This window comes from Nerophis lumbriciformis, linkage group LG02 (genome assembly GCF_033978685.3).
Source record: "Nerophis lumbriciformis linkage group LG02, RoL_Nlum_v2.1, whole genome shotgun sequence".
Lineage (NCBI taxonomy): Eukaryota > Metazoa > Chordata > Actinopteri > Syngnathiformes > Syngnathidae > Nerophis > Nerophis lumbriciformis.
In genome coordinates this window covers 1,427,501-1,446,504 of record NC_084549.2, presented here as the reverse complement: position 1 = coordinate 1,446,504, position 19,004 = coordinate 1,427,501, and the positions used below count along the sequence as shown (strand labels likewise).

The following is a 19,004-nucleotide window of genomic DNA, read 5'->3' as shown; positions in this document are numbered from 1 at the left end:
TATATATATATATATATATTAAACATAAGTATTTATTTTATTTATATATATATATATATATATATATATATATATATATATATATATATATATATATATATATATATACATATATATATATATATAAATAAATAAAATAAATACTTGAATTTCAGTGTTCATTTATTTACACATATACACACACATAACACTCATCTACTCATTGTTGAGTTAAGGGTTGAATTGTCCATCCTTGTTCTATTCTCTGTCACTATTTCAGAACACACACATTATACAAATATACATTATAAAATCAATAAGAAAACGGGAGCTCTAATTTGGGAGTCTGAATTAGGATCAGAAGTTCCTATATAAACATTGCGCACTCACGTCGCCTTTTTGTATTGATTACTGCAGCTGTGCACTGGATTCATTCACAAATACAAACTACAACTCACAAACACTTTAGAGTTAGGCTCCACCATCAGAATGTGTACTTAAACTTATAAAGATCATATGGATATTATTCAGTGAGTTGATTCACCAAAACTAACCTGTTATACAGGAGGAAAAAGCACACAGGACGTTTCAATTGTTCACAGACTGGTCGCACTCATCAGAATGACAAGACACTTCCGGTCTGCAGGTGATAGCATTAAATTGGGAAGAAACGCCCTACTGCCCCCTACTGACCAATGTGAATACTGATAAATGTGTAATGACAGCTCCAAAAATGAATTCAAACCACAAAATAAAATAAATAAATCAACACAAAAATGTGACACATTATGGGTGGGTCACATATGCATGTACAGTAGATGGCAGTATTGTCCTGTTTAAAAGTGTCACAACATTGCTGTTTACGGCAGACCAACTGCTTTACGGAAAACTTGACTGCTGTTGTTGTGTGTTGTTACCGCGCTGGGAGGACGTTAATGAAACTGCCTATCAATAAACCCACATAAGAAACCAAGAACTCGCCCTCCATCATTAGCTGTTTAAATTGTGGGAAAGCGGACGTGTGAACAGGCTGTCAACACGTCACTCAGGTCCGCATGGAGCTGGAGGCCACGCCCCCTCCAGCTCCGCCTGAATTTCAGGAGATTTTCGGGAGAAAATTTGTCCCGGGAGGTTTTCGGGAGAGGCGCTGAATTTCGGGAGTCTCCCGGAAAATCCGGGAGGGTTGGCAAGTATGGTTACTACATTATATATATATATTTGCAGTGTGTATATTGTACATATTACATATCGTTATGAAGGTGTCTGTTACTACATTATATATATATATTTGCAGTGTGTATATTGTACATATTACATATCGTTATGAAGGTGTCTGTTACTACATTACATATATACTTGCAGTGTGTATATAAAAGTTGTTTTAGAGACTTTGAAGGCTACAACGATGACTCTCATTAGCCGCATCTTTCAAGTGTTTTTGTCACCTTTTAAAACCTCCCACCCATTAAAAAGACACGTGTGTTGTCTCTCATAATGATTTTGAACGATAGGCAACATTCCAAAAAAGTGCAGTTCCCCTTTAAGTCAATTCAACTTATTATGGGGTCAAACTTTAGGGCCCATAATAAGTTTCCATCCATCCATCCATCCATCTTCTTCCGCTTATCCGAGGTCGGGTCGCGGGGGCAGCAGCCTAAGCAGGGAAGCCCAGACTTCCCTCTCCCCAGCCACTTCGTCCAGCTCCTCCCAGGGGATCCCGAGGCGTTCCCAGGCCAGCCGGGAGACATAGTCTTCCCAACGTGTCCTGGGTCTTCCCCGTGGCCTCCTACCGGTCGGACGTGCCCTAAACACCTCCCTAGGGAGGCGTTCGGGTGGCATCCTGACCAGATGCCCGAACCACCTCATCTGGCTCCTCTCCATGTGGAGGAGCAGCGGCTTTACTTTGAGCTCCCCCTGGATGGCAGAGCTTCTCACCCTATCTCTAAGGGAGAGCCCCGCCACCCGGCGGAGGAAACTCATTTGGGCCGCTTGTACCCGTGATCTTGTCCTTTCGGTCATAACCCAAAGCTCATGACCATAGGTGAGGATGGGAACGTAGATCGACCGGTAAATTGAGAGCTTTGCCTTCCGGCTCAGCTCCTTCTTCACCACAACGGATCGATACAGCGTCCGCATTACTGAAGACGCCGCACCGATCCGCCTGTCGATCTCACGATCCACTCTTCCCTCACTCGTGAACAAGACTCCGAGGTACTTGAACTCCTCCACTTGGGGCAAGATCTCCTCCCCTTTATCAAACTTGAATGTATTTTCATGCATGTTTTGTACTAAAACATGTGAAATAAATTACGTGATGTCTGTTTTTGCATGCAAATATTGCTGTCTCTCCGTGACATCCCTTGACTGCAGTCGCTTTGTGTCCCGCAGGCACCAGCGTCGGCGCCTTCATCTACGCCACCGCTCAGAACGAGCTGATCGTGCTCTACGGCCTGGACGGCTGCCTTCTAATCATTGGAGCTCTGGCGCTGAACCTCATGGCCTGCGCCGGCTTCATGAGGCCCCTCAACATGCCGGGCTACTACCTCAAGCAGAAGGCGGCTCTGGAGCGCGACACGGAGGAGCAGCTCTTCGAGAAGCCCCAGTTGGATGACCTGAAGATCGGAAACGGGTCCACCACGTCCGCTCAGGAGAAAAGTCTGATGGCGAAGGAGCTTCTCATCGCCATTGACGGCAAAGACTCCGCCATTCAGGTGGAGAAGAGAAGCAGCCTCCTGGCTCGGTTGGGCATCATGAAAGTGATCAAGAAGAAGAAGCAGGCCTACTCCAAGTACATGCACTCCATGTATGAGATTCTGCAGAACCAAGCCATGGTGGCCTTCTGCATTGCGGTCTTCCTGTTCAGCCTGGGAGCGTTCCCTCCGGTGCTCTTCATCGAGGACGTGGCTCAGAGCCAGGGACTGATCGAAGAAGTCAGCGTCATTCCTCTGGTGTCCATTGGGGCCATAGCAACTTGCGTGGGCAAACTGGTGCTGGGTATCATGGTGGACATTAGGTGGATCAATAGCATCTACTTGTATGCTTTCACCATGTTTGCTGGTGGTGCCGTGCTGCTGCTCATCCCCATCACCAAGAGCTACATTGGACTGCAGATCCTCTGCGCCGTCCTGGGCTTCTTCTCAGGAAACTGGTCCATCACCTCTTACATAACCACGAAGATTGTTGGCTTGGACAGACTCACACAAGCCCACGGAATCGTCATGTTCTTTGGCGGGTTTGGGATCATGCTCGGACCTCCTGTTGTTGGTAAGTGGCGTGCTTGCAACTGACCAAGCTAAGAGACAAAAACCATGTATGTTTTTTATGTGATAAAACTACTTTAGAATCCATCCTGCCTGGGCACTGAACCCACTTCACACCAAGTGACAGAAATCTCTTAGAAAAGATCCCACTCCAGGCATCAGGACATAAGAACTGAGTCAGAACTACCAACAAAAACTACATCTGATCGCAGAGTACCTAAAATATCGACCCCACCCCAAGAAAAGTGACAGAACCACCTTAGAATTGATCCTGCTTTGCAAACCATGACATAATTCAAGACTTCAAACACTCTTTATTGTCCATTTTTCTACACATGCTCAATTACCAAACTACCTAAGAACCGTGGCAGAAACACAGAATAACAAAGTCAGTTTTGCGGTGAGAGCACTAAAATCTTGACCTGTTTCAATGAAAATAACTTCCTACGAACTAAGCCAATTTTGCTGAAAGTGACTTCCTTAGAATTGATCCTAAGAATAAGACTAGATCGGACCAATTTAAGTCTATGAGCATTAACTGATCAAGCCTACTTGGGAGAGGCGAAAACATCTTCTAAGACAAACTGAACAGTCTAGTTGCTGTCGATTGAATTCCCTGAGAATACAATGACCTGGATGAATGACAAGATCCAGAGACACGATCCTAAGAATTAATCTCATTCTTCACACCATGACAGAACTACCTAAGAATTGCAGCAGAACTGCCAAAGAACGAGGTCAATTTGGTGGGAAGTGACCTATCTACCTAAGATCTAGACCTGCCTAAAGCTAGTGACCGAACTGAACCTTAGAATTAATCCCGCTTCAGACACTATGACAGAACGACCATGACAGAATGTTTGCTTTGGGCATGTGACTACCGGAAAACTGTGGCATGATTCCAGAAGAATTCGGTCCATTTTTGTGGCATGTGACAGAACTATCTGAGAACTGTAGCAAAAATACAGAATAACTAAGTGAGTGTTGCAGTGACAGAACTAAGATCTTGACCTGCTTCAATGAAAATGACTCTAAACGGAGTCTATTTTTCTCAAAGTGACTTCCTTAGAACTTATCCCAATTTGCACTCCTTGACAGAATTGGCTAACAAGAACTGCCAAAGAACTAGGTCTATCTGGTGGAAAGTTAGCTATCGACCTAAGATTTCAACCTGCTTCAAGCAATGTGAACTGGAACTGAACTGAACCTTACAATTGATCCCGCTTCAGATACTATGACAGAACGACCATGACAGAATGTTTTCTCTGGGCAAGTGACTACCGAAGAACTGTGGCAGGATTCCAGAAGAATTAGTTCTATTTTTGTGGCATGTGACAGAACTATCTATGAACTGTAGCAGAAATACAGACTAACTAAGTGAGTTTTGCAGTGACAGAACTAAGATCTTGACCTGCTTCAATGAAAATCACTATGAACTGAGCCCATGTTTCTCAAAGAACGTATCCCAATTTGCTGCCAAAGAACTAGGTCTATATTGTGGAAAGTTAGCTATCGACCTAAGATTTCAACCTGCTTCAAAGCAATGTGAACTGGAACTGAACTGAACCTTAGAATTGATCCCGCTTCAGACACTATGACAGAATGACCATGACAGAATGTTTTCTCTGGGCAAGTGACTACCGAAAAGCTGAGTCAGGACTCCTGAGGAACTCCTTTTTTTTGGCATGCGACATATACCTAAGATCTTGTTTTGTGCAAAGTCAGAGAACTACCTAAGAACTATGGCAGAACTACCAAAGCACTACTTTGTGCAAAATGACAGAACTATTACTACTACTACTATTTTTCTCAAAGTGACTGCCTTAGAACTTATCCCGATTTGCACTCCTTGACAGAACTGGCTAACGGAGGTAGAACTACCAAAGAACTAGGTCTATCTGGTGGAACGTTAGCTATCGACCTAAGATTTCAACCTGCTTCAAGCAATGTGAACTGGAACTGAACTGAACCTTAGAATTGATCCCGCTTCAGACACTATGACAGAATGACCATGACAGAATGTTTGCTTTGGGCATGTGACTACCGGAAAACTGTGGCATGATTCCAGAAGAATTCGGTCCATTTTTGTGGCATGTGACAGAACTATCTATGAACTGTAGCAGAAATACAGACTAACTAAGTGAGTTTTGCAGTGACAGAACTAAGATCTTGACCTGCTTCAATGAAAATCACTATGAACTGAGCCCATGTTTCTCAAAGAACGTATCCCAATTTGCTGCCAAAGAACTAGGTCTATATTGTGGAAAGTTAGCTATCGACCTAAGATTTCAACCTGCTTCAAAGCAATGTGAACTGGAACTGAACTGAACCTTAGAATTGATCCCGCTTCAGACACTATGACAGAATGACCATGACAGAATGTTTGCTTTGGGCAAGTGACTACCGGAAAACTGTGGCATGATTCCAGAAGAATTCGGTCCTTTTTTGTGGCATGTGACAGAACTATCTATGAACTGTAGCAAAAATACAGAATAACTAAGTGAGTGTTGCAGTGACAGAACTAAGATCTTGACCTGCTTCAATGAAAATGACTCTCTAAACGGAGCCCATTTTTCCCAAAGTGACTTCCTTAGAACTTATCCCAATTTGCACTCCTTGACAGAACTGGCTAACAAGAACTGCCAAAGAACTAGGTCTATCTGGTGGAAAGTTAGCTATCGACCTAAGATTTCAACCTGCTTCAAGCAATGTGAACTGGAACTGAACTGAATCTTACAATTGATCCCGCTTCAGATACTATGACAGAACGACCATGACAGAATGTTTTCTCTGGGCAAGTGACTACCGAAAAACTGTGGCAGGATTCCAGCAGAATTTGTTCTATTTTTGTGGCATGTGACAGAACTATCTATGAACTGTAGCAGAAATACAGACTAACTAAGTGAGTTTTGCAGTGACAGAACTAAGATCTTGACCTGCTTCAATGAAAATCACTATGAACTGAGCCCATGTTTCTCAAAGAACGTATCCCAATTTGCTGCCAAAGAACTAGGTCTATATTGTGGAAAGTTAGCTATCGACCTAAGATTTCAACCTGCTTCAAAGCAATGTGAACTGAAACTGAACTGAACCTTACAATTGATCCCGCTTCAGATACTATGACCGAACGACCATGACAGAATGTTTTCTCTGGGCAAGTGACTACCGAAAAACTGTGGCAGGATTCCAGAAGAATTTGTTCTCTTTTTGTGGCATGTGACAGAACTATCTATGAACTGTAGCAGAAATACAGACTAACTAAGTGAGTTTTGCAGTGACAGAACTAAGATCTTGACCTGCTTCAATGAAAATCACTATGAACTGAGCCCATGTTTCTCAAAGAACGTATCCCAATTTGCTGCCAAAGAACTAGGTCTATATTGTGGAAAGTTAGCTATCGACCTAAGATTTCAACCTGCTTCAAAGCAATGTGAACTGGAACTGAACTGAACCTTAGAATTGATCCCGCTTCAGACACTATGACAGAACGACCATGACAGAATGTTTGCTTTGGGCAAGTGACTACCGGAAAACTGTGGCATGATTCCAGAAGAATTCGGTCCATTTTTGTGGCATGTGACAGAACTATCTGAGAACTGTAGCAAAAATACAGAATAACTAAGGGAGTGTTGCAGTAACAGAACTAAGATCTTGACCTGCTTCAATGAAAATGACTCTCTCAAAACGAAGACCCATTTTTCTCAAAGTGACTTCCTTAGAACTTATCCCAATTTGCACTCCTTGACAGAACTGGCTAACAACTGAGGTAGAACTGCCAAAGAACTAGGTCTATCTGGTGGAAAGTTAGCTATCGACCTAAGATTTCAACCTGCTTCAAAGCAATGTGAACTGAAACTGAACTGAACCTTACAATTGATCCCGCTTCAGATACTATGACAGAACGACCATGACAGAATGTTTTCTCTGGGCAAGTGACTACCGAAAAACTGTGGCAGGATTCCAGAAGAATTTGTTCTATTTTTGTGGCATGTGACAGAACTATCTATGAACTGTAGCAGAAATACAGACTAAGTGAGTTTTGCAGTGACAGAACTAAGATCTTGACCTGCTTCAATGAAAATCACAATGAACTGAGCCCATGTTTCTCAAAGAACGTATCCCAATTTGCTGCCAAAGAACTCGGTCTATATTGTGGAAAGTTAGCTATCGACCTAAGATTTCAACCTGCTTCAAAGCAATGTGAACTGGAACTGAACTGAACCTTACAATTGATCCCGCTTCAGATACTATGACAGAACGACCATGACAGAATGTTTTCTCTGGTCAAGTGACTACCGAAAAGCTGAGTCAGGACTCCTGAGGAACTCCTTTTTTTGGCATGTGACATATACCTAAGATCTTGTTTTTGTGCAAAGTCAGAGAACTACCTAAGAACTATGGCAGAGCTACTTTGTGCAAAATGACAGAACTACCTTTGAATCGATCCCACTTCACACACCATGACTGAACTATCGAAAAACGGAGTACTAACTACTGCCTGTTTTGCCGACTAACCTTGTCTTTTCAACACTTCTTAGGGTGGTTCTTTGACTGGACCCAGTCTTATGACATGGCGTTCTACTTCAGTGGGAGCAGTGTGCTGCTGGGAGCGCTGGTCCTCTCCGTGCTCACGCTTCCCTGCTGGAAGACCAAGCCGTCCGAGAACGACAGACCGGACGTCCAATACACCAGCAACTGCAACAAAGTGGCCTCGGTGGCGTGAATACGAGCACATTTTGGTTAGCACTGCAATCCAAGCACTCTGCTATTAGCGACGGTCATATCTGCAGCAACTCTGACTACACCGGGGTTTTCCCCCGACAACTGCTGCCAGGTTCCAATGCACCAAAAACACTTTCCAAGGGAAATCCGGGCGGCATCCTTTTAAACCGAGCCTGCGTTTCTCAGGTCCATGCCAATCACACGCACTGCACATCCACCCCGCTGCCTGTGCCGCTCTTATTTTGTAGGCCAAACAATATATAACCTTGCCAAATGGCCGCTCGGGTCTTGAAACTTGAAACCACTGAAAATGCACAAAAAAGACCCTTCGACAATTCACACACTTTAAATACATTTTTGTATTGATTTTTCGTCTGTATTGTGTTAATGACTGTGTGTATTACCAAAGTATCAATAGTTCATGCCTGTCAACACGTAACAATCGTTGGAACAGTACTTTATTTTCTTAAGTTATGTGCGGTAGAAAAATGGATGGATGGATGTACAACGACTGGTCACAGCATTGGGTACACCTCCACTAAGCACACGTCTGTCGTTGCGGTAGCAGAGCTGCATTGTATTACTCAGTTTCTAATAGTTTAGGTCCTACATGCAGTATGTTGCCATCTAGTAATGATCAGTTTGCATACTTGCCAACCTTGAGACCTCAGAATTAGGGAGATATTCAAAAAGCCCGCAGAGGAGAGGGGGGGGGGGGGTGTATATATATATATATATATATATATATATATTAGAGATGCGCGGATAGGCAATTATTTCATCCGCAACCGCATCAGAAAGTCGTCAACCATCAGCCATCCACCCGATCTAACATTTAATCAGAACCGCATCCGCCCGCACCCGCCCGTTGTTATATATCTAATATAGACGATGCAAGGCATTAGTGAGGTTATAAAGCTTTTGCCTGTTAAAGAAAGGAGACTGATCCAATGTAGCACAGACATTCAATGCGTGCCACGCTGTCACGGCCCAGACGCACACCAGTGCGCAATCATATGGGAGCCGCGCTGAGCGCACCTCCAAGCGCGTCTCGCTGCCGGCGACGGCCGGGTATGGGCCCGACGCTCCAGCGCCATCCATTTTCAGGGCTAGTTGATTCGGCAGGTGGGTTGTTACACACTCCTTAGCGGGTTCCAACTTCCATGGCCACCGTCCTGCTGTCTATATCAACCAGGGTGAGCCACACCCCAATATATATATTTCCCAATTGGTTTAACTGCCACCCGCCTGAATCTATTTAAAATCTTTTTTTTTTTTTATTTCAACCGCCCGACCCGACCCGCGGATAAAATCTAATTTTTTAAAATTTCATCCGCCCGATCCGCGGATAATCCGCGGACTCCGCGGTTGTGCCCGCAAACCGCGCATCTCTAATATATGTATATATATATATGTATATATATATATATATATATATATATATATATATATATATATACATACAGAGGTGGGTAGAGTAGCCAGAAATTGTACTCAAGTAAGAGTACTGTTACTTTAGAGATGTATTACTCAAGTAAACGTAAGGAGTAGTCACCCAAATATTTACTTGAGTAAAAGTAAAAAGTATGTTGTGAAAAAAACTACTCAAGTACTGAGTAACTGATGAGTAACCTGTTCGTTTAATGATGACGGCAACAAATAATGCACAAAAACATAAAAATAGCAATGAGCAAATTCAGAGCCAGGAATATCTCTTAAGCAACTAAAAATTAAATAATAATACATTAACATAAAAAAAATGAAGGCAAATTGAGGCACAATAACTTAACAGCACCATAGGCTCAGTAGGCAGAGATTACAAAGGAAAATAACAAGTTAGCCTTTACGCAAACCATAAACTGATAGGTGTGGGCTGCACCTGGGAACACACTGTGCACTTCTGATTGGTGTTTGTATGCATGTGTGTGTGTGTGTGTGTGTGTGTGTGTGTGTGTGTGTGTGTGTGTGTCTGTCTGTCTGTCTATGAGGCTGCAGTGCGTTAATAAATGTCCCCACACGATGTACATTTGACAGTGATTCATAGCAGGGAAGCTAACATCAGCCTTCGGTGACAGCCAAAATATCTACTAATGTTACTTACCGCCATGTGCTTCCTCAAATTTGATGTTGAGTTCATGTAAGCTTAAGCTCTGTTTGATTGGTGAAACGGAGTCAAACGTCACCAGCGACTGCATTTGATTGGTGAAACGCAGGCATGCGATAGATCCTACTTTGAAGGTCTGTCTGACAAACCAAAACAAACAAAGCGTGCATTAACAGATGGATAAAAATCAGTCGCGAGTAGCGAGCTGAATGTAGATAAATGGAGCGGAGTAAAAGTAGCGTTTCTTCTCTATAAATATACTCAAGTAAAAGTAAAAGTATGTTGCAATAAAACTACTCTTAGAAGTGCAATTTATCCCAAAAGTTACTCAAGTAGATGTAACGGAGTAAATGTAGCGCGTTACTACCCACCTCTGTATATATATATATATATATATATATATATATATATATATATATATATACATATATACAGGTAAAAGCCAGTAAATTAGAATATTTTGAAAAACTTGATTTATTTCAGTAATTGCATTCAAAAGGTGTAACTTGTACATTATATTTATTCATTGCACACAGACTGATGCATTCAAATGTTTATTTCATTTAATTTTGATGATTTGAAGTGGCAACAAATGAAAATCCAAAATTCCGTGTGTCACAAAATTAGAATATTACTTAAGGCTAATACAAAAAAGGGATTTTTAGAAATGTTGGCCAACTGAAAAGTATGAAAATGAAAAATATGAGCATGTACAATACTCAATACTTGGTCGGAGCTCCTTTTGCCTCAATTACTGCGTTAATGCGGCGTGGCATGGAGTCGATGAGTTTCTGGCACTGCTCAGGTGTTATGAGAGCCCAGGTTGCTCTGATAGTGGCCTTCAACTCTTCTGCGTTTTTGGGTCTGGCATTCTGCATCTTCCTTTTCACAATACCCCACAGATTTTCTATGGGGCTAAGGTCAGGGGAGTTGGCGGGCCAATTTAGAACAGAAATACCATGGTCCGTAAACCAGGCACGGGTAGATTTTGCGCTGTGTGCAGGCGCCAAGTCCTGTTGGAACTTGAAATCTCCATCTCCATAGAGCAGGTCAGCAGCAGGAAGCATGAGGTGCTCTAAAACTTGCTGGTAGACGGCTGCGTTGACCCTGGATCTCAGGAAACAGAGTGGACCGACACCAGCAGATGACATGGCACCCCAAACCATCACCCAACCATGCAAATTTTGCATTTCCTTTGGAAATCGAGGTCCCAGAGTCTGGAGGAAGACAGGAGAGGCACAGGATCCACGTTGCCTGAAGTCTAGTGTAAAGTTTCCACCATCAGTGATGGTTTGGGGTGCCATGTCATCTGCTGGTGTCGGTCCACTCTGTTTCCTGAGATCCAGGGTCAACGCAGCCGTCTACCAGCAAGTTTTAGAGCACTTCATGCTTCCTGCTGCTGACCTGCTCTATGGAGATGGAGATTTCAAGTTCCAACAGGACTTGGCGCCTGCACACAGCGCAAAATCTACCCGTGCCTGGTTTACGGACCATGGTATTTCTGTTCTAAATTGGCCCGCCAACTCCCCTGACCTTAGCCCCATAGAAAATCTGTGGGGTATTGTGAAAAGGAAGATGCAGAATGCCAGACCCAAAAACGCAGAAGAGTTGAAGGCCACTATCAGAGCAACCTGGGCTCTCATAACACCTGAGCAGTGCCAGAAACTCATCGACTCCATGCCACGCCGCATTAACGCAGTAATTGAGGCAAAAGGAGCTCCAACCAAGTATTGAGTATTGTACATGCTCATATTTTTCATTTTCATACTTTTCAGTTGGCCAACATTTCTAAAAATGCCTTTTTTGTATTAGCCTTAAGTAATATTCTAATTTTGTGACACACGGAATTTTGGATTTTCATTTGTTGCCACTTCAAATCATCAAAATTAAATGAAATAAACATTTGAATGCATCAGTCTGTGTGCAATGAATAAATATAATGTACAAGTTACACCTTTTGAATGCAATTACTGAAATAAATCAAGTTTTTCAAAATATTCTAATTTACTGGCTTTTACCTGTGTGTATATATATATATATATATATATATATATATATATATATATAAGCATGCGAACGTTAAAGGGTGAAGGTTTCATGTGAGAGAGGACGCTAAAGGCACGCCCCCAATATTGTTGTCCGGGTGGAAATCGGGAGAAATTCGTGAGAATGGTTGCCCCGGGAGATTTTCCTGAGGGGCACTGAAATTCAGGACTCTCCCGGTAAAGTTGTGAGTGTTGGCAAGTATGTGACAGTTTGTCGACATCGACGACGTGATGGCATTATTTTTGGACCAGGCTGTGGTCCCTTTCCCATTGTTTTGGTACATGTTAAGTATCTGCAAGCACACGTGCAGATTACGTGTGCCTAAATGTTTGATATACTTTTTTGTATTAGCACTAGTTTGTTTAAGTCCGATGTACTTGTGACTTTTATATGCACCTGGCGGTAGATCTGTCAAGAATTGCTCTTGTTTAAAGTTGTGTACATACAATCATAACTAGGACGTTGTCAAGAGACCACTGCAATTAGTTGCAGTAATGGAAAGTGATGTTTTTTTGTTGTTAATTTGTATTATTTTTGTAGCATTTTTATGTCTGTGACCTTGCAGAGGCTATTCTTTTACACTTATGTCTGTGTCTTTATTTCTTATTATATTTTGTATTCAATGTGACAAATAAAAACGTTTTGCCAAGCCTCCCTGCTCCATCAAACACTTATTTAAATCTATTTTTTCAATCAGAGCACATTCCCAAGCTTTTATGTCCTCTGATGCGACACACCTGTGGGCGTGGCTTGTGACGTCACTGTAACGGAAGTAGTTGACGGATACGCCGCTCATGTTTTAATAAAGAAAACGTCACTTTTGCCTACACGCTATTGATGACGTAATGATAAGAACACCATCACAACGCTATTGTGTGAATAGCACACAAAATAAAAGCGCAATTAATTGGTCATACTAACCTGAAAGTGCCTTACAAGTGTTCCGGCGTTACGTAAAGTAGTTCCGGTAGAACAACTCGCTGTCCAATCCCATTATGTCTTTTTCGGGTAATTTCTCGCATCTTAAAATGAAAAATAAATAATTTTCTTTGTTATCTAAATTGTTAAAGTGGATTGGTAAGTAAACAAGCACGCTAAATTGACCGAACGACCACTGCGTATGTGCCGCGTCACCGTAGCATATTACTACGCCACTCGGCTGACTGAATACCGGAAGATACAAGCTACGTCATCGTTTAGCCCGCTAATTATTGACATTATGCAATTTCTAGCGATAATGAATCGATATAAAAAGTCAGTAGTTGTCTTACATTAGACAACTTTCTCCGAGAGCAAATGGCTGCAATGAAGAAGAAGATCACGCCACCCAAGTAGAGCCACGTGACTCCTCCCTGCCCATCAGCCGGAAAATGGGAGGGAAACTCTCATTATTATCTGTAAGTCCACTCTCAAAACTCTCATTATTATCTGTAAGTCAACTCTCAAAACTCATTGTTATCTGTAAGTCAACTCTCATTATTATCTGTAAGTCAACTCTCAAAACTCTCATTATTATCTGTAAGTCAACTCTCAAAACTCTCATTATCTGTAAGTCTACTCTCAAAACTCTCATTGTTATCTGTAAGTCCACTCTCAAAACTCTCATTGTTATCTGTAAGTCAACTCTCAAAACTCTCATTATTATCTGTAAGTCAACTCTCAAAACTCTCATTGTTATCTGTAAGTCAACTCTCAAAACTCTCATTGTTATCTGTAAGTCAACTCTCAAAACTCTCATTATTATCTGTAAGTCAACTCTCAAAACTCATTATTATCTGTAAGTCAACTCTCAAAACTCTCATTATTATCTGTAAGTCAACTCTCAAAACTCTCTTTGTTATCTGTATGTCAACTCTCAAAACTCTCATTATTATCTGTAAGTCAACTCTCATTGTTATCTGTAAGTCAACTCTCAAAACTCTCATTGGTATCTGTAAGTCAACTCTCAAAACTCTCATTATTATCTGTAAGTCAACTCTCAAAACTCTCATTATTATCTGTAAGTCAACTCTCAAAACTCTCATTGTTATCTGTAAGTCAACTCTCAAAACTCTCGTTGTTATCTGTAAGTCAACTCTCAAAACTCTCATTGTTATCTGTAAGTCAACTCTCAAAACTCTCGTTGTTATCTGTAAGTCAACTCTCAAAACTCTCATTATTATCTGTAAGTCAACTCTCAAGACTCTCTTTGTTATCTGTAAGTCAACTCTCATTGTTATCTGTAAGTCAACTCTCAAAACTCTCATTATTATCTGTAAGTCAACTCTCAAAACTCTCATTATCTGTAAGTCAACTCTCAAAACTCTCTTTGTTATCTGTAAATCAACTCTCAAAACTCTCATTATTATCTGTAAGTCAACTCTCAAAACTCTCATTATTATCTGTAAGTCAACTCTCAAAACTCATTATTATCTGTAAGTCAACTCTCAAAACTCTCATTATTATCTGTAAGTCAACTCTCAAAACTCTCATTATTATCTGTAAGTCAACTCTCAAAACTCTCATTATTATCTGTAAGTCAACTCTCATTATTATCTGTAAGTCAACTCTCAAAACTCATTATTATCTGTAAGTCAACTCTCATTATCTGTAAGTCAACTCTCAAAACTCTCATTGTTGTCTGTAAGTCAACTCTCAAAACTCTCATTATTATCTGTAAGTCAACTCTCAAAACTCTCATTATTATCTGTAAGTCAACTCTCAAAACTCTCATTATTATCTGTAAGTCAACTCTCATTATTATCTGTAAGTCAACTCTCAAAACTCTCATTATTATCTGTAAGTCAACTCTCAAAACTCTCATTATTATCTGTAAGTCAACTCTCATTATTATCTGTAAGTCAACTCTCAAAACTCTCATTATTATCTGTAAGTCAACTCTCAAAACTGTCATTATTATCTGTAAGTCAACCCTCATTATTATCTGTAAGTCAACTCTCAAAACTCTCATTATTATCTGTAAGTCAACTCTCATTATTATCTGTAAGTCAACTCTCAAAACTCTCATTATTATCTGTAAGTCAACTCTCAAAACTCTCATTGTTATCTGTAAGTCAACTCTCAAAACTCTCATTATTATCTGTAAGTCAACTCTCAAAACTCATTGTTATCTGTAAGTCAACTCTCAAAACTCTCATTATTATCTGTAAGTCAACTCTCAAAACTCTCATTATTATCTGTAAGTCAACTCTCAAAACTCTCATTATTATCTGTAAGTCAACTCTCAAAACTCATTATTATCTGTAAGTCAACTCTCAAAACTCTCATTATTATCTGTAAGTCAACTCTCAAAACTCTCATTATTATCTGTAAGTCAACTCTCAAAACTCTCATTATTATCTGTAAGTCAACTCTCATTATTATCTGTAAGTCAACTCTCAAAACTCTCATTATTATCTGTAAGTCAACTCTCATTATCTGTAAGTCAACTCTCAAAACTCTCATTATTATCTGTAAGTCAACTCTCAAAACTCTCATTGTTGTCTGTAAGTCAACTCTCAAAACTCTCATTATTATCTGTAAGTCAACTCTCAAAACTCTCATTATTATCTGTAAGTCAACTCTCAAAACTCTCATTATTATCTGTAAGTCAACTCTCAAAACTGTCATTATTATCTGTAAGTCAACTCTCATTATTATCTGTAAGTCAACTCTCAAAACTCTCATTATTATCTGTAAGTCAACTCTCATTATTATCTGTAAGTCAACTCTCAAAACTCTCATTATTATCTGTAAGTCAACTCTCAAAACTCTCATTATTATCTGTAAGTCAACTCTCAAAACTCATTATCTGTAAATCAACTCAAAAAACTCTCATTGTTATCTGTAAGTCAACTCTCAAAACTCTCATTATTATCTGTAAGTCAACTCTCAAAACTCTCATTATTATCTGTAAGTCAACTCTCATTATTATCTGTAAGTCAACTCTCAAAACTCTCATTATTATCTGTAAGTCAACTCTCAAAACTCTCATTATTATCTGTAAGTCAACTCTCATTATTATCTGTAAGTCAACTCTCAAAACTCTCATTATTATCTGTAAGTCAACTCTCATTATTATCTGTAAGTCAACTTTCAAAACTCTCATTATTATCTGTAAGTCAACTCTCAAAACTCTCATTATTATCTGTAAGTCAACTCTCAAAACTCATTATCTGTAAATCAACTCAAAAAACTCTCATTGTTATCTGTAAGTCAACTCTCAAAACTCTCATTATTATCTGTAAGTCAACTCTCAAAACTCTCATTATTATCTGTAAGTCAACTCTCAAAACTCTCATTATTATCTGTAAGTCAACTCTCAAAACTCTCATTATTATCTGTAAGTCAACTCTCAAAACTCATTATCTGTAAATCAACTCAAAAAAATCTCATTGTTATCTGTAAGTCAACTCTCAAAACTCTCTTTGTTATCTGTAAGTCAACTCTCAAAACTCTCATTATTATCTGTAAGTCAACTCTCAAAACTCATTATCTGTAAATCAACTCAAAAAAATCTCATTATTATCTGTAAGTCAACTCTCAAAACTCTCATTATTATCTGTAAGTCAACTCTCAAAACTCTCATTATTATCTGTAAGTCAACTCTCAAAACTCTCATTATTATCTGTAAGTCAACTCTCAAAACTCTCATTATTATCTGTAAGTCAACTCTCAAAACTCATTATCTGTAAATCAACTCAAAAAAATCTCATTATTATCTGTAAGTCAACTCTCAAAACTATCTTTGTTATCTGTAAGTCAACTCTCAAAACTCTCACTGTTACCCTAACTCAAAATGCCGGACATTTGAGGCATTTAAGAAACCCCGCCCGGACAGACCGGACAGCTACGCAAAAGAGGACATGTCCGGGGAAAAGAGGACGTATGGTCAGTCTAGCTGAGAAAGTGATTTGTCGAGCTATTGGGTCACAGGTCATTGGAAGTCAACATGGCGCATGAAACTAGTAGTCGTCACCAAATAACCAACCACTCTTGTTGTGCCTCTCTCTCAACAGCAAGAAGTGTCTTCAGTAATCATGCCAATGTTTCGCAGCCCACATACTGTTACGCCTGTGCGGGTGTCAAACCCTTCAGTGGATCCCAGGTGTGTGTTTGGCATTTCCCTGGAGACGTTGAGAAGAAACGGGCAGATGGTACACGGAATACCACTCGTGTTGCGAGACATGGTCCAGTTCTTGGAGAAACATGGCAAGTGACAAGACGCCTCCTCGGGCCACGCTGAACCATGTGGTGAATCCATGTCTTCTCCTTACCAGGAATGGAGTATCGGGGTCTTTTTCAGGTGTGTGGCTCCGTGGTGAGGATCCATCAGCTGAGGCAGAGGTTTGACCGTGGCGAGATTGTCAACCTGGAGATGGAACAAGTGCCCAATGTGGCGTCGCTCCTGAAACTCTTCTTTCAAGAACTGCCTGAACCGATCGTGCCAGAGTACCAACGCAGACTTCTGGTCCAGAGCTTCAGAGGTAAATCTACAAGGAAGCTCAGGTACTGAGACGGCTAACTGCTCGCTTCCCGCTTAACACACCATGACGGAACCATCTGAGAGTGAAAAAGTATATATCTACTCAGTGGCCTAGTGGTTAGAGTGTCCGCCCTGAGATGGGTAGGTTGTGAGTTCAAACCCCGGCCGAGTCATACCAAAGACTATAAAAATGGGAGCCGTTACCTCCCTGCTTGGCACTCAGCATCAAGGCTTGGAATTGGGGGTTAAATCACCAAAAATGATTCCCGGGCAGAGGACACATTTCACCACACCTCAACTTAAAACAGAGGTCACAACAAGAGAAATATATTACCATAGGGGGCGTGGCTACAGGATAGAGTTGCCAAATGCGAAACGTTTTCTGAGTTCTTTGCATGCAAATTGTACATTTTACATTACATTTTCAATGATAATAATGTTAATTATCCATCCATCCGTTATCTTCCTATTATCCAAGGTCGCCTATTAAAAAAGGGTCAAAAAGACGGCCAAAAGAAACTGATGGATGAGAATAAATCTAAAGGTAAAATATATCATGCAAAAATGAACCCAATTCTAGGAAATATAGTCTGGATTTTCTAAAATTCCTTGGGGATTTACGAGGCAGCACTTTGTGCTGATAGAGATGTTTCTCTTGTTACCAAACCACCTAAGACTTGTTACCAAACTACCTAAGAACTGTTACCAAACCACCTAAAAACTGTTACCTAACCACCTAAAAACTGTTACCAAACCACCTAAGAACTGTTACCACACCACCCAAGAATTGTTACTAAACTACCTAAGAATTGTTACCAAGCCACCTAAGAATTGTTACCAAACTACCTAAGAACTGTTACCAAACCACCTAAGAATTGTTACCAAACCACCTAAGAATTGTAACCAAACTACCTAAGAATTGTTACCAAACCACTAAAGACTTGTTACCAAACTACCTAAGAATTGTTACCAAACCACCTAAGAATTGTTACCAAGGACTTAAGAATTGTTACCAAACCACCTAAAAGCTGTTACCAAACCACCTAAAAACTGTTACCAAACCACCTAAGAACTGTTACCAAACCACCCAAGAATTGTTACCAAACTACCTAAGAATTGTTACCAAACCACCTAAGACTTGCTACCAAACCACCTAAGACTTGCTACCAAACCACCTAAGAATTGTTACCAAACCACCTAAGAATTTTTACCAAGGACCTAAGAATTGTTACCAAACTACCTAAGAACTGTTACCTAACCACCTAAAAACTGTTACCAAACCACCTAAAAACTGTTACCTAACCACCTAAAAACTGTTACCAAACCACCTAAGAACTGTTACCAAACCACCCAAGAATTGTTACTAAACTACCTAAGAATTGTTACCAAACCACCTAAGAATTGTTACCAAACCACCTAAGACTTGTTA

At 40.4% G+C, this 19,004-nt stretch overlaps 2 protein-coding genes across 3 annotated transcripts in view; both read left to right on the top strand.

Annotated features, from left to right (window-relative positions):
• slc16a9b (solute carrier family 16 member 9b) overlaps positions 1 to 8,707 on the top strand; it is a 40,008-nt gene extending 31,301 nt beyond the window's left edge. For both annotated transcript variants that reach the window (XM_072915329.1, XM_072915330.1), the window contains 2 exons: positions 2,368 to 3,243; positions 7,778 to 8,707. In XM_072915329.1, the coding sequence (XP_072771430.1) occupies positions 2,368 to 3,243; positions 7,778 to 7,962 (1,061 nt within the window). In that variant the 3' untranslated portion in view covers positions 7,963 to 8,707. The remainder of the gene's footprint in view (positions 1 to 2,367; positions 3,244 to 7,777) is intronic.
• A 3,397-nt stretch (positions 8,708 to 12,104) lies between these two features.
• LOC133575821 (protein FAM13A-like) overlaps positions 12,105 to 19,004 on the top strand; it is a 14,564-nt gene continuing 7,664 nt past the window's right edge. Inside the window, exons 1-3 of the mRNA XM_061928718.2 lie at positions 12,105 to 13,508; positions 17,109 to 17,301; positions 17,370 to 17,576. Coding sequence (XP_061784702.1) covers positions 13,482 to 13,508; positions 17,109 to 17,301; positions 17,370 to 17,576 — 427 coding nt within the window. The 5' untranslated portion in view covers positions 12,105 to 13,481. The remainder of the gene's footprint in view (positions 13,509 to 17,108; positions 17,302 to 17,369; positions 17,577 to 19,004) is intronic.